This window comes from Callorhinus ursinus, unplaced genomic scaffold, assembly GCF_003265705.2.
Source record: "Callorhinus ursinus isolate GAN/ISIS: 27379988/994484 unplaced genomic scaffold, GSC_fseal_2.0 scaffold77, whole genome shotgun sequence".
Classification (NCBI taxonomy): Eukaryota; Metazoa; Chordata; class Mammalia; order Carnivora; family Otariidae; genus Callorhinus; species Callorhinus ursinus.
In genome coordinates, this window is record NW_027397139.1 from 137,358 (window position 1) to 152,921 (window position 15,564).

At 46.5% G+C, this 15,564-nt stretch overlaps 1 protein-coding gene across 1 annotated transcript in view; it reads right to left on the bottom strand.

Moving 5' to 3' along the window:
• Positions 1–8,575: 8,575 nt before the first annotated feature.
• The window catches only part of VAV1 (vav guanine nucleotide exchange factor 1), a 49,271-nt gene continuing 42,282 nt past the window's right edge, over positions 8,576–15,564 (bottom strand). The window contains exons 23-27 of the mRNA XM_025861079.2: positions 14,814–14,930; positions 13,565–13,652; positions 11,700–11,814; positions 10,384–10,535; positions 8,576–8,885 (exon numbers count right to left, since the gene is read on the bottom strand). Of these exons, the coding sequence (XP_025716864.1) occupies positions 8,832–8,885; positions 10,384–10,535; positions 11,700–11,814; positions 13,565–13,652; positions 14,814–14,930 (526 nt within the window). The 3' untranslated portion in view covers positions 8,576–8,831. The remainder of the gene's footprint in view (positions 8,886–10,383; positions 10,536–11,699; positions 11,815–13,564; positions 13,653–14,813; positions 14,931–15,564) is intronic.

Genomic DNA, 15,564 nt, shown 5'->3' on the forward strand with positions numbered 1-15,564 from the left:
GTGTGCTCTCTATTGTGTTCCATTTGTCTATATGTCTATATGTCTATATGTCTTTTTGTGCCAGTACCATGCTGTCTTGGTGATCACTGCTTTGTAATATAGCTTGAAATCGGGCAACATGATGCCCCCAGCTTTGTTTTTCTTTTTCAAAACTTCCTTGGCAATTCGGGGTCTTTTCTGATTCCATACAAATTTTAGGATTGTTTGTTCCAGCACTTTGAAAAAATGTCATTGGAATTTTGATCAGCATGGTGTTGAAGGTATAGATTGTTCTAGGTAGCATAGACATTTTAACAATGTTTATTCTTCCGATCCATGAGCATGGAATGTTTTTCCATCTCTTTGTGTCCTCTTCAATTTCTTTCCTGAGTGTTCTGTAGTTCCTAGAGTATAGATCCTTTGCCTCTTCGCTTAGGTTTTTTCCGAGGTATCTTATGGTTTTTGGTGTTATTGTAAATACAATAGTTTCTCTAATTTCTCTTTCTACAGTTGTGTCGTTAGTGTATAAGAAAGCAATTGATTTCTGTGCATTGATTTTGTATCCTGCCAAATTACTGAATTGCTGTATGAGTTCTAGTAATTTGGGGATGGAGTCTTTTGGGTTTTCCACATAAAATATCATGTCATCTGCGAAAAGAGAGAGTTTGACTTCTTCTTTGCCAATTTGTATACCTTTTTTTTGTTGTCTGATTGCTGTTGCTAGGACTTCTAGTGCTATGTTGAACAACAGTGGTGAGAGTGGGCATCCTTGTTGTATTCCTAATCTTAAGGGAAAGGCTCTCAGCTTTTCCCCATTGAGGATGATATTTGCTGTGGGTTTTTCATAGATGGATTTTATGAACTTGAGGAATGTTCCCTCTATCCCTACTCTGAAGAGTTTTAATCAGGAAAGGATGCTGTATTTTGTCAAATGCTTTTTCTGCATCAATTGAGAGGACCATATGGTTCTTCTCTCTTCTCTTATTAATGTGTTCTGTCACATCGATTGATTTGTGAATGTTGAACCGCCCTTGCAAAAATGGGTTTTTTTAATTAATTAATTTATTTATTTAATAAAATGGGATTTTTTTCTGTCCCTCGCCAGATGCCAGTGATTCTGTGTGGTTGTGCGTATTGGACACTCTGGGAGTGGGTCAGCATCTGCCGAGGTGGGGGGAACTTTTTCTTAATTTTCACAAAGACTTCTGGCAGGCCATTGGGGGCTACCAAAGGAAGCTCTTAGAGGGGCTTTTAATTTTTATGATTTTTTTTTAATTCTTGATCTCACCAAGCTCATTCTTCAGACCTCAATAGAGTGATGTTAAAAAGAGAGAGAGAGAGAAACCTGTCCCATGCCTGACTTCATTGCCTGAAATTCCACTATTAGTCATTCCTTTGGATAAAAGCATTTCTCCAGGTACTTACTCCAAAGATACAGATGTAGTGAAAAAAAGGGGCACATGCACCCCAATGTTCATAGCAGCAATGTCCACAGTTTGGCTACTGGAGCCAAGATGCCCTTCGACAGACCAGTGGATAAAGATGTGGTCCGTGTACACAATGGAATATTACTCAGCCATCAGAAAGGATGAATACCCACCATTCCCATCGACATGGATGGAACTGGAGGGAATTATGCTAAGTGAAATAAATCAAGCGGAGAAAGACAATTATCATATGGTTTCACTCCTGTGTGGAACATAAGGAATAACATAGAAAACCATAGGGGAAGGGAGGGAAAACTGAATGGGAAGAAATTAGAGGGAGACAAACCATGAGAGACTCTGGACTCCGGGAAACAAACTGAAGGCTTCAGAAGGGAGGGGGTGGGGGGGATGGGTTAGCCTGGTGATGGGTACTAAAGAGGGCACGTGAAGTGATGAGCACTGGGTGTTATAGGCAACTAATGAATCGTTGAACTCTACATCAAAAAATAATGATATAAAGCCAACTATATGTTGGCTAATTGAACATTTTCGATGGTGCACTCTCTCCGTGAATTCCAGCCTCAGCACAGATGTGAGGGAGGCCTTTCCCTGGCCACCCAATCAGGAACAATCCCCACCCCACAGCAAGACATTCCGGGCCTGCTACTCAGCATTATTTTTCTCCGCAGAGCTGACCTCCAAACTCAAGCTGAGGCTGCATCTTGGCTCAGTTTTTTCTCCTGCCCCTTCCTGCTTGTGGAGGCCACTGTGGCCGGGGCTGGAAGGTTGACGCAGATCATATGGGGCCCTGTGGGTCGTCCTACAGATTCAACCTGACACCTGTCCTGTCTGATGTCTGCCTGTGCTTTTCCCCGAGTGGATCAGAAATGGGAAGACTGGAGACAAAGGGGGGATGATACTAAGGATTTGGGATCAGACATGCCAGATGTATTCATACCCTGGAAATTGGCATGTGCTGTCCCAGCATCCACTGATTAAATCCCTTTACTTCATGCCCCGCTCCCGTCTTCTGCAGCTTAAACCTCAAGCCCATAAGGCTGACTTCCAGCCTGCCCTTAAAGTCTGGTCTTTTTAGAACAGTCTAAGCAGAAACCTGTGCCTGCTGAAGCCAAATCAGCCACTAGAAGGCAGCGCACACCTTCAGACTGGTGCCTGAGGACACAGTGGGGATGGATCTTAGGTGACCTGGGACCCCAATCTCCAACACCAAGGAAACACAACGTTCTGGGCCCCTGAGGAAAGGCTGTCCTTGAATAAATAGTCCCCATGTAATATGATGGGCCCTCCATGAAAATGCCACAGGAAGAAACCCTGGGAGGTCATAGATATGTTAATGTCCTTGATACTGGTGATGATTTCACAGGTAGGTACGGTATCCCCAGCCTCATGGTGACATATACGTTCAACATGTACAGCTTTTTAGGTATTGATCACACCTCAACAAAACAGTTTTAAAAAGAATAAAGAGAATCTGCCTCATGCCTGACTTCACTGAACTTCCACCATTAGAGAGTTATTCCTTTAGATTAAACATTTCTCTTCCAAAAGATACAAGGTACTGACTCAACAGGCCAAGTACAAGCCCCTGGAAGGGGTGACAGAAATGCGAAGGACCTTCAGACCACAGAAAAAGGCTCTGGATAGAGCCTCGTCCACCCACAATATGTTTCACTGCCTTCTTAATAGTATAAACATAAACTTATTCCCTCAAAGACACCGGATCTCAACTCTCTTTCTCCCTCTTGCCCTGTCCCAGCCTCTGAAAGCTGGCAGTGCTTGCATCCAGGAAGATCCTGAAATTAAGATCTCCCCGGGCCCCTCTGGATGGGTCCTTCCCCGTGGTTTTGGGTGAATGAATAGGGGTGTCATCGCGCGCTGTGATGATGATCAGCTGCGAAGCCAAAAGCACCAGGAGCCCCTTCTGGTGCCCAAACCTGGGCTCATACAGTTTGTGAACAAGCACACACGTGCAGACACACACACACACACACACACACACACACACACACACACACACACACGCACACACACACGCTATTTTCTCTGCTCTCTCCTCTCTTCCCCAAGCGGGGACCCAGGTCCGCAGAAGAGATTGGGGCGCTACTGCTACCTCCCACCAGGGGGCAGGCTTGGCTTTAATTTGGGGCGATCTGCTGCGCCGATGTCCCCGGTTTGTGTCTTCGTGTTTATGAACGTTTCAGTCTGATCCCGGGGCTGCCTGGCTGCCTGTTTGAAGTCGGCCTCCACCAATTTCATGTGTGGATGTCTTCATCCGAGTTTACGAGTTCCTAGGACAGGGCGTATGAGCGAGTCTATTTGAGGGTGTGTGTGACTGTCTACTTCCCGGACTACCTGTTGTGCGCGGAGGTAGCTTTGTAAGGGTTCTGGGTGCGTCCCTGGGCCTGGTTGAGTCTCCGATATGTCTCCATGCCTATGCAAGCCAGCTTCATACGTGCACATGGGTGTGCACACATGCATGTGATTGCCTGTAGAAAGACAGTATTGGTATTTTTATATGTTTCCATTCGTTTTCAGCCTGGTTAAGATGATTTGGGGTCTGAGGTCTGTTGGTCTGTTGCAACGCGGGGAGTATTACCATATCTTTGTGTCTCTAGAGCTGCCTGCCTACAGTTGTACCTGGGCAAACATTCTGTGTCTGTTCGTGTCCATCTGTGCATCCACGTGCCAGGCTCTATGGGGTGTATTTGGGGGCTGTGTTTCTTCATGACCGTCTGTGTGTGTGCTTGTCCTGTTGTTGGGGTTCCTTTAAGAGGACCTTCCTGTACACATAATGTGTGTGTTACGGATTGAATTGCTTCCCCTCAAAAGTCCACATGTTGAGTCCCCAGTATCTCAGAATGTGACCTTATTTGGAAATAGGTCCTTTGTGGATATAATGAATTAGATTGAGGTCATACTGGAAGTAAGGTGGGCCCTTCATCCAGTCTGACGAGTGTCCTTAAAAGAAAGAAATTGGGACACAGACACGCACACAGGGAGGACAGCATGTGCCACAAGCGAAGGAACTACCAGAAGCTCGGAGAGGTGCCTGGAACAGATCCTTCTCTGGCATCTCCAGACCCAGCACAACCTTACTAACCTCTTGATGTTGGACTTCTGGCCTCCAGAACAGAGACAGTGAATGTCTGTTGTTTAAGTCACCCAGTCCATGGTCGTTTGTCACAGCAGTACAAACAAGCTAATACAGGGTGTGTGCGTGTGTGTGTGTGTGCGTGTGTGTGTGTGTGTGTGCGCGCTCGCGCGCATCCCCAGGCAGCCACATGCAACAGATTGCCAGCATTAGAGAACTTCTGAGTTAGGGCACTGGGGGGCTGCTACATGCTCCTTTAACTCTCTGTGCCAGAGGAGGGGGTAACAGCTGTGCCCTCGAACCCAACTCCCCAACCATCAGCAGGCCTCTCCAGAGCTCCCCTGAGGCCCCTCATCATCTCCACCACACCAGCAAGAAGCAGCCTCCTCCAGCAGGTGTGTTCAGGACGCCAGTCATAGCCTCTCCCTTCCTGCCCCTCTGAGGGACACATAAGAAGGCAGGTCTTGCACCGGGCCTGACCTGGGCTCAGTCTGACCACTACTCCAGCCCCCCTCTCTCCCTCCCTTTCTAAGAAAACTAAACCCCTTGCAGTTCCCAGAACCTACAAAGTACACCCTCACTTCCACCTCTCCCTAAAAAAATGTCCCTGCATGTTTCTTAAATACTCCAGCTCATTGTTCAGGTACCACCCTAGATGTTTCCTCCTCCAAGAAGCCCTCCCTGACCATCTCCTCAACCCAAGACTGGGCTAGGTATGTCTCTTTTCCCACAATCCCTTGCTTCCTTCAACCTGAAACTCATCGCTGCAGGTCATGATCACCTAGTTGATTGTTAAGAGTCCCCATTAGATCCTTTGCACTTGGCAGGCGGGTCTGTGCCTGATGCATTCACACGGCACAAAGCTGGTGTATGAGTTGGCTCAGGCTGCCGTAACGAAGTGCCACACACAGGGCAGCTTACACAACAGACACTTATTGTCTCACAGAGGCCAGATGTCCAAGATCAAATGTCATTTGGGTTGGTTCTTTCTGAGGCTGCTCTCCTTGGCTCACAGATGATCTGTGAACGTCTGTGTTCCCATACTTCTAAGGACACCAGTCGCATTGGATTAGGGCCCACCCTAATGACCTTATTTTAACTCAATCACCACTATAAAGACTTTATCTCCAAATGCAGTCACACTCTGTGGTCCTGTTTAGGACCTCAACCCATGAATTTGGAGGGGGATGCAGGTCAACCTGTAACAGCTGGTGTTATTAACTGCTTATCACAAACATGAGTGAATGAATCAATGTTGAATGATACCAACAGCCTCCCCTGTTGACTCTGGCTTTGTTCCAAGTTTTCACAGCTCTCTCTGTTTGAGGATTAAACATTCTTGCCCTGTTGATGTTACTCTTAGCTGTTCAACTTGCTTTAGCCACTGAAATGCAAGAGGAAGTGGTGTGCCATTCTCTAGAAGAAACATTGAGAGCCACTGAGCCGTCCGGCCATCTCTCCTTTCTTTCTGCCATGAGCCTGGCGTATCATGAGCCTAGTATGTCTCAAAATGGTGCTACTCTTGCAGTGCCTTCTCCTTCCAGAAACTTCTTCAGCACAGTTGAAGCTAAAACATGAAGGAGTTGTTTGTAAGACACTGAGATTGGAGAGTCGCAAATGGCCACAACAACACTACACCCAAGACTGGGGTAGAGCCCAAGCCATGGCTGGGGTCAAAGTTCAGCCTGGGGTTGGAGGACGGTGATACACAGGACCTCCAAGAACAAGTCCATGACCTCCGCCTCAATAGCACCCCTGAATTAGACAGCCGGGTAGCCTCCTTATGCCTTTGGTAAACTCATGGCATGGCTCAGGGAGTGGGGGGAGTCATGGGAGAGGGCAAAAGCCCCCTCTTCATTGTCCTTGCCCTCTGTGACTCCAACATCCCCTTTCCAGCTACATGGTCCTTCAAACACGGAAAATACTTCCAGGCTTCGGAGTCCAGACCGTGCACCTGGCCAGGTGTGCACAGGTGCTGTCTGAGCACTGCTTTCCTTGGACTGAGCACAGAACCAGGAAGTTCCCGTCAGCCGCTGGAGCGATGATTAAGAAGGTGGCTTTGCACTTAGTTACCAGCCAACTCTGCTCCCTCGGATGCGGGATTTCTCATCTTTCTCTAGTTCAGAGAGGTGAAGTCACTTTCTCAAAATGTTACAGCTAATTTTAAAGGAGCAAAGCTGATCTTAGGATCTTCCTGGAGCCATGGCCATGATGCTCTACAGCCCACGAAGCTGGTTGTGAGATGGCGTTGGCCAAGGCTGTTGTGGCGTATGCTTGACATGGGGCTGCCTCTGTTATTAGTGTGTGTGTTGGGGGGGGGGGGAGTAATATTTAGAAGTACTAACTCTTTTCCCCCAAAGTAACATATAGCTCATGGCCCTTCCCCAGACCTGGCCACCATCTTTTTGCCTCCAATGGGGTATTTCTACAACCTGTAAGAGAGTTACCAAAGAAACAGCTTTTTGGCTTTTGAACGTCAAAAGCCTTTTTGGAGATTTTGCCTCTTGGCTTTTGAGCCTCAAAAATCTAAGCCCCAAAGGATTCCCCAATAAAAATCTGGCCATAGTGGGCGCCAGGGGCTGGAGGGAGGAGGAAATAGGGAGTTGTTGCTTAATGGGGACAGGGTGTTTGCTTCGCAAGATGAAAAATTCTGGAGACTGGTTGCACAACCAATATACGTCACGCTACTTACTGAACCATACATGTAAAACTGGTGAGGACGGTGGATTTTATACTGTGTATATAGGGCCACAATTTTGTAAAAGTTAAATCTATTAAGTAAAAAGAAAAAAAAAATCTGGTCATGTATGCAGAAAAGCATTCATCAGGCTGAAGCAACCTTTCCTGCAACAAGATAAGTCAACGGCTCTCCAAGGTGGAGGGGAAGAGAGGGCTCAAGAGAAGCATCCCTGTATCCTATCTGCACACCCCAGTTTAGATGGCTTCAGGGTGATATGAGAAAAAGAAGGTTCCCTGGAGCCCTAGGGACCCCAGGATACAGCAAGCTCTGCAGAGGCTCCCCACACCCTGCATAGGGCAGCATCCATTGGGTAGGGATGGCTGCAAAGGGGTGTGCATGCGGTTTCTCTGTCCTTAGGGATAATGCAGCAGACCCTGTCAGCACCCCACACACCCACTGACAATATCCAACAGGTCAACAGCTCCAGAAATGCCTGTCATTCTCCAACCACTAGAGCATGCACTGCCTACATACAAGCAGCTCTCAAGTAATGACTGATGGAAGTTGGTGAACACATACCCTAGCTCCCTTGCACGTCAACTGCAAGGAATGTTCTATGTGGACTTCCAGGGGGTCCCCAACAAGAATGAGCCCCTGTTGCCCACAGCTGTCACCTGCTCATCAGTGCTCCCTTTACTGGCTCCTTCCCTTTTCCCTTCTCCCTCCCTTCTGGCTACTTCTTGGGATCACCTCCCAGATTAACTTTGCACATCCAAATCCTTGTCTCAGGCTCTGCTTCTGGAGAAGCCCAACCTAAGGCAGTGACCATATAATTTATCACCCAAACCAGGACACTCTGGAAAATGAAAAGGATCGTGATTAATAACTATACCAGGACAACAGCCAGGACTGTTGCAGGTAAACCAGGAGGTACAGTCATTCCACTCAGCATTTCAGGACAAACAGCCAGATGTCTTGCATGTGCCAAGAAGGATGTGGAAGACACAGAGGAACCAAAGGCAAAGCAGAAACCATGACATCTGTCTCCCCAACACCCCAGTGCCAAACTGCCTGGAATTTAAACCTGATCTTGGGGGGAAACTAAGATGAAGTCTCTACCTCTTAGCAGAATTGGAGAGTAGTTAAGTTCTAGCAGAGAAAAAACAAAGGAGAGTTACATTTTTGTGATCTGGAATCTGCGCGTGTAAAATTCTTTCCTGCCTTGTGGGGGTCCCATTTCCTTCTTGGGGTCTTATCTTATATGGCAAAGCAAGATAATAAAGCTGGAAGGCGGGGATTGTGGAGGGGGCTTTTATCTGTGCCCCCATGTCCTTTCCCACCCTTTCCCATCCAGGTCCTCCTGAATGACAGCAGTCATTCCTTTCATTATTTTATTAAAAGCTGTTGCCTTGAGCTCCACCTTCTTGAGGGGCCCCAAGAGAAAACCAGTGTGTTATAAATTAACCATGGCAGGGCATCATCCCAGGAGCCCTGCCAGCTGGACGCTGGCCCTCCACAGTCCATCCTGGATTCTCAGCCCGCTGGGACCTGTCACAGCCCCTCTGGCCCTGCTGCCTGCTCATCCTGGGCTCAGAGCCTGGAGTTTCTCATCTCTCGTCCAGTGTGCCAAAGCTCAGCAGTATTCAGAATAATCCTCCTCCACATAGTTGGAGGGGAACCAGCCAACCTGGAAAGAGAAGAGGAAGGGGTCAGGGCAGCCTCTGCACATTCCCCACTGTTCCTCAACACACCAGGCAGGTGCCCTCACACCTCAGGGCCTTTGCACCAGCCACACCTTCCACCCCAGAAAGTACATCCCCCAGAGGTACATGTGGCTGACACACACCCCCACTTCCAGCGTTCTCTATCACATGTCGCCTTACTAGTGAGACCTTCCTGACCACCCTATTTGAAATTGCAAACCCCACCCACCCTAACACTCCTTATCCCTGCTTTATTTTTCTCCATAGCACTTGTCAGCATCTTATTGAGTATATGTTACTTATTTATGGGCTTGTTGTCTGTCCCCACACCCCCACTATAACATGAACTCCTCAAGGGCAAGGATTGGCATCCGTTTTATTCATTAGATTCCCGAGAGTCTAGAAGAGTTCCTGACACACGGGGGATGCTTAATAAATATTTCTTAAAAGGATGGATGGATGGATGGATGGATGAATTCATTATAGCTGAGATTTCCCAAAGGCTCCCTTAAACCCCAACTGTCCTCCACTGCACACTGAACTTACTCTCCACAATTCTTAACTGTTCACCTAAGCAATTATCTGGGCTGTTTTTTCACATGTTTCCCCCAGTAGAATGTAAGCTCCTGACCAATGTCCTTATCTTCATTCAACAAATATGTTTTAGAAACCATTACAAGTGAGGCAGTATTCTAGAAACTAGGAATTCATTCATGGATAAAATGAAGAAGACTCTTTGTCTTTGTGAGACAAAAATAAGAACCAGGTAGAAACAAATTTTTTGAGGAACCTTAAGGTCCCGCCTGACAGACAGTCCGAATGCAGGCAGACAAAAAACACAAAAGGCAAAAATGGTCATTCCCAGTTATATACCTCTTCATGCATTCAATATTTATTGAGCACCTATTATGTGCCAGTCACTGGTGACACGGCAGTGAACAAGATAGACAAAAACCGCTCCCTTCATGTCCCCCAAACATGCTAATCACTCTCTCACCTCAGGGCCTTTGCACATGCTGGTGCCTCTGCCTGGAATACTTTCCTCCACCCCCTCTATGACCTTCTTGCCTGGCTAACTACTCACCCCTCAGTGATCACCTTGGCCTCTCAGAAGTCCTACTGATCTGCTCCTACCCTGCCCTGTGATTCCCCATCTCAACCCTTACCATTCAATGTTGTACCCGCTTGGTTACACATCTATCATCTTCACTAGACTATGAGTTTCATGAGGGCAGTAACTGTACCACACTCATTTTTGTCTCCTCAGCACCCAGCAGAGTGCCCGGCACATAGCAGGTGCTCAGTAAATAGATGCAAGTTATATAAATGAATGAAATCTCTATCTCCTTTCCTCCCCTCTGACCAGGGAACACCCACAAGGGCCACTCCCCACCTGCTCCATTCCACAATTCCAGGCTATAGCGCTATAGCCAGGTCATCCCATGCCCTTTCCCCAGGCTGCCAAGCTTTGCCCCAACTCACCCGGCCATAGATCTCCCCTCGCCACCAGCCTTGTTGCCCCTTCTTGTTAAGGATCTTGATGATGTCACCCTCTTTGAGAGACAGCTCTGATCGGTCCCGGGCGCAGAAGTCATAGCGCGCCTTGGCTGTGCCAAAATACTTGGTGCTCCCTGCTGTGTAGGGGAGATCTGAGGTGAGTAAAGGGCCTGGAACAGACACCTGCCCACCATCTGGGGACAGCTGGGGGGAGGCAGGGCTCTCAGGAGAGTAACACCAGGACAAAAGTGTCCCCCAATACTTCTTCATGCAGAGTATTGGACACCCCGTGCTCTGAGGGGACACAACTGTTCTTCTGAAATCATCATTCTAGCCCAACCAGTATCCAAGTTTAGAAAATAATGCCACTTATGAATTTCGAAAGACACAGAAAATTTTTCGTAGTGAAATATTAAGCAGCATTGTAGAATGGAAAGTGTTTGTAGTATTTCTCCAAGTACACTAAGATCCATATAGACACCAGGGCAAATAAGTAATGTACAGACAGACACAAACATTTATCTCATTGGGTGATGAGGATCCTCTGTTGAAGATTGGAGTCCTGATGTTATGTTGGTGTTGTTTTTTTCAAAAATGTAACATTTTAATAATAATCAATTTTTAAATCTCTCTTTAAAATTTTTTTTGGATATGTAAGAATCCAGAAACTATACCACCCATGTGACTTTTCTGAAAAACATACTTCAGGATGCATGCTAGCAAAATGAAATTTGAATCAGTAAAAGGAATTTAAAAAATAAAGGAAAATATAGAAAACAAGAAATATAGATGGAGTTTGAGTAATTCTTGATACTGTATTTGAGAAGTTAAATGCAACTGTTAAGAAAGAATCCCTAAAACATATGTCGTAATTATTTTAATTCATAGCAAACTGTATCCAACATTCCAGATAACGTCCATGAACCTATGGGGAAGAGATGCAAAGGAAAAGAGAAGAGTGCACTAAAGGTCTTGCCTTTTTGTGAGAGAATGATATAGATACTAATTAATACTTGATATTGATACAAAAATACAGGCTTAAAAGGTGCAGGTGAGAACCCTTCTGGTACCTAGTGTCCTCATCTTCCCAAATACAAAAGTAACCTCTGTCCCACCTTCCAGCCAAGCAAATGAACATGCAAACCACCCAAGAGCAAAGGGACAGACTATCGTGAGAAGGAGCTCCCACTGCTTACCAGACATGACCTCTGTATGCCCACTGGAATGTCCATAGCATCCCCGAATTTGCCCTCTACAATAGGAAGGAGCTGGGACACAGGTCCCCAGCCTGAGACCTCTACCTGGGGGTTTGCTGATGGCTCTCTTCTCAGGCTCCTTGAAGGGGAACTGCAGGGTGGTGTCCAGTGACTTGAAGCAGTCCTTTAGGGAATTCTGCTGGTAAAACTCCACCAGCTCCTGGAAGGACAGGGGGGCAGATGCTATCCCTTCTGGCCTCCCTGGTAAGTGACTCCTTGACTGTTCCCCATGATGGGGGCTCATTCCCTTCCTGGGCAACCAGGACCATTTTTTTGGGAAGAGATCACATTGCCTAAAGCCAGTTCTCTTAATAACCAAGTCACTTCATAATAAATTTACCGAATAATCAACTTGCCTGATAGCCAGCTCACCAAAATCAACCCCCACTGTGGGTGTCAAGAGACTTATTTTTATAATTAATTATAATAATGATAACAATAAATTCTGCTTATTCAGCACCTACTATGTGCTGGTCAGTGTGCAAACACACAGCATCAAAATCTCCAAATAATCATGAAAGGTGAATACATTCATGATTCTCCCATTTTATAAATGGAGAAACCAAGTTACAGAGAGGCCAAGTTCCTCGTCCAGGGTCGCACATCTGGAAAAGGGCAGATCCGGAATACAGTCCCCCAGGGAGAGGGGCAGTAGAGTGTAGTAGCTAAGACAAAACAAAATGTCTCATGGTTTAGAGTTCTAGACTCCAAAAATGCCAGTATCATGAACGACCAAAAAAAAAAAAAGATTTTAAAAAGGCTGGCAATCTATTACAAATGAAAAGAGACTAAGGAGATAAAAACTAAATGCAATGTGTGATCCTTGATTATATCCTTCAAGAAAAAAGAGCTATAAAAGGTATACTTTTGGGGGCAATCAGGAGTTTGGAAAATAGACTGTATATTACATAATAATTTGGCATCCATGCTCAATTTCCTGAATGTAATAATGATACTGTAGTGAGGTACAAGAATGTCTTGGCTCTTTGGATATTCATGCTAAAGTATTTTTGGGTGAACAGTCTAGATGCCTGCAACTTATTCTTACACAGGGCAAAATAAATGTGTGTAGCGGGGGAGAGATTGACAGGGCACAAAAGAAGCAGAACATTAACGATTAGTAAGTGATAGATTCACACATGTTCATTTCACTATTCCAGTAACTTTTTGGAAATTTTTCAGAAATAAAAAAATGAGGGGAAAATTTTTCAGAATCAGGTTTGGTGGACAAAAAAAAAATTGTGGAATAAATTAACAGTCCCTAACCTTTCAGGGAGTCAAGGATCTGTTTGAGAATCAAGGGAAATCTGAGACACTCACCTCCTAATACATGCAGCTATGTGCAAAATTCTCTATCTTTTTCCAGAGGACTCAAAGCTCCTCAAGGATCCAAGGACCACAGGTAAAATCCATGTGCCTTAGACCAATGGGATTTAAAATGTCTAAAAGTTTTCCCAAAACTACAGGGCATCAAACAGAAGCAAAAACACTTGAAAGGTGTTTGAATTCGCAGTGAAAAGACCATTGAACAGATGAGGCAAAGCTAAGCCTGCAGTCTGACAGAAACAGCTCTGCTCTTCTGTGATACTAGATAAGGACAGAATATCAGTTTCATCTGTGTGTGAAATAGAACCTCCCACAGTGAGTCGAGGGGATTCACTGGAGTCCTATCCAGAGCATGTCTGGCACTCAGTAAGGGCTTAGTAAATGCTCACTGCTGTTATTCATCATCATCATCATCATCATCATCATCGGCCATTAGGGGAATGAGTTTAAAGCCCATTGCTCCACAGTGCTCTTGGAGGGACTGCTCTGGGTGTGGGAAAGGGGGTGTCCCAAGATGGAGCTTCAGGGAGGGCTAGATTCTCCTAGATTCTGGGAGGCTGGGGTTGAGGTAGATTGGCCCTTACCATAAGGCCCCGGAAAGCCTTCTTCTCTGTAATCCGGTACAGTCCTTCCGCTGTCATGATTTTAATATGCTTGACTTCAACATTATACCTGGAAGCAGTGAGAGAGGGGCCCAGATGGTCACAGGGCCCTGAGGCTGGGGACCCAAGCTCATCCCCTGCCAAGTCTCAGCCCCCGGGCTACACACCCCCACACCCTGATTCGGAGGGTTGTTGAGAAGTCACAAGGGTCTTGTAAAGAAAGCCACGGTCTAGAATAGAGAGGTTGAGATCTGTACTTCCCCCAAGGTGGAGGACCGAGGATTTACAGGTTGGGAAAAGAGACCCATTTCCACCAACATGGCGGGCCACAGACTAGTAAGGACATGGAAGAAATATTCACTTCTGTCAACATGGAAAACTAGATAACTGGCACCCCCCCCAAAAAAAATCTGACTACAGAAAATAAGAAAAGATGAGAACAAAAAATGCTGAGCTCTCAAAAAAGTAAAGGGAAACCCCCAGAGGCCAAAATTGAGGTTGAATCTAAAAACTGAGCTCACTGAGTGAACTGCTACCCTACGGGGTTTGCTGATCTTGCTAACCAAGTAGCTTATGCCTTGATGATCCCATAGAAACATGGGATGAGCTACTGGGTCCACGGAGGTGGAAGGTTAGCACTGAGACCCGCCCACACCCCATAAGCCTGGACTATCAAATGCTACATCCTCTAGAAAAACCACCCGTCACACAGGGGACCCTAAGAAAGCTTATCTGTCTCAGATCCCAAACGGAAAAGTCACCCTTGAGAATTCAGAACCTCGCGCCTGCCCTCGTGTAGGTTTGGGGTTTGAACTTAAACCACCTGCACAGTCTGGGGAAACTAAGGAATTAACCTAAAATGTTGAACCTGAAAACAAAAAATTTAACCTGTTGGTGATCAACAGAAGTAAATGCAAAATCTCTGGAGACCCAAGCAGCACAAGATCCCCAGCGGGAAATCCCCACTGGACGTCATAAGACAAAATTATAAAACCGACCAGGAAACGAGTCACCGTGAGTGAGAAGCTGCACACAACAGACGGGGCATGAGCAAAGGGGTCCGCTAGCGTTGGTCCACATGGGATTTCTGCCTCTTGCTAGAATGTGCTAAATGCCTTTTGGAGCCTGCCTGGGAAGCATATCTCTTTCTTGTGGGCTGTCCATCAAGTAAAAGGAGTAAGATGGCTACTGTTACTGTACATTCCCTTCCTCCCAGGGACGGAGGAGTTACTTAATGCTGATGGCAAATTCTGCTGTGTCCTTCACCCTCTGCCGCACCAAGAACGTCCCATCCGAGCGGTTGGTGAGGATACTTTCTGCCCCCGCGCGCTCCATGGGGCCGGCGTACCTGTCAAGATACAACAAGGAGACAGGTCCACACCACCCCCATGCCTGTGATTTTTAAGCTGGTGACAGTCCCAGGGGAGGCTGCTGCTCCAAGATGGGCCACTTTGGCATGAAGACCATTTTGAGTTAAAAAGCGATCGAAACCCGGGACACCTGGGTGGCTCCATCGGTGAATTGTCTGCCTTAGGCTCAGGTCACAAGTCCCTCATGGGGCTCCTTGCTCAGCGGGGAGCCTGCTTCTCCCTCTCCCTCTGCCTGCAGGTCCCCCTGATCATGCTCTCTCTTTCTCTCTCTACATCTCTGACAAAGAAATAAAATCTAAAAAATAAAAAAAAAGCAATCAAAATCCAGCAGATTCAGGAAAAACTCTACCTCACCCACAACTGCTTAAAAAGAATGTTGACAGAGGACCTGCTCTGGGAAGATAGCAGCCATCACCCTAGATACCTACATTAGGCTATGAACGAGGTGCGGTGGGCTGGGAGGAACTTAGCAAGGCCCGTTTGATCAAATCCTCTGTGTCCCACAGTTTTCCAGGGGCCCAGCAAACATTTGTGTGCCAGACATTTCCTCCTCTTCATCTTCCTGTGAAGTGCATTCCTTCCCCTTGACGTCCCACACCCTTGCCCCCTTCT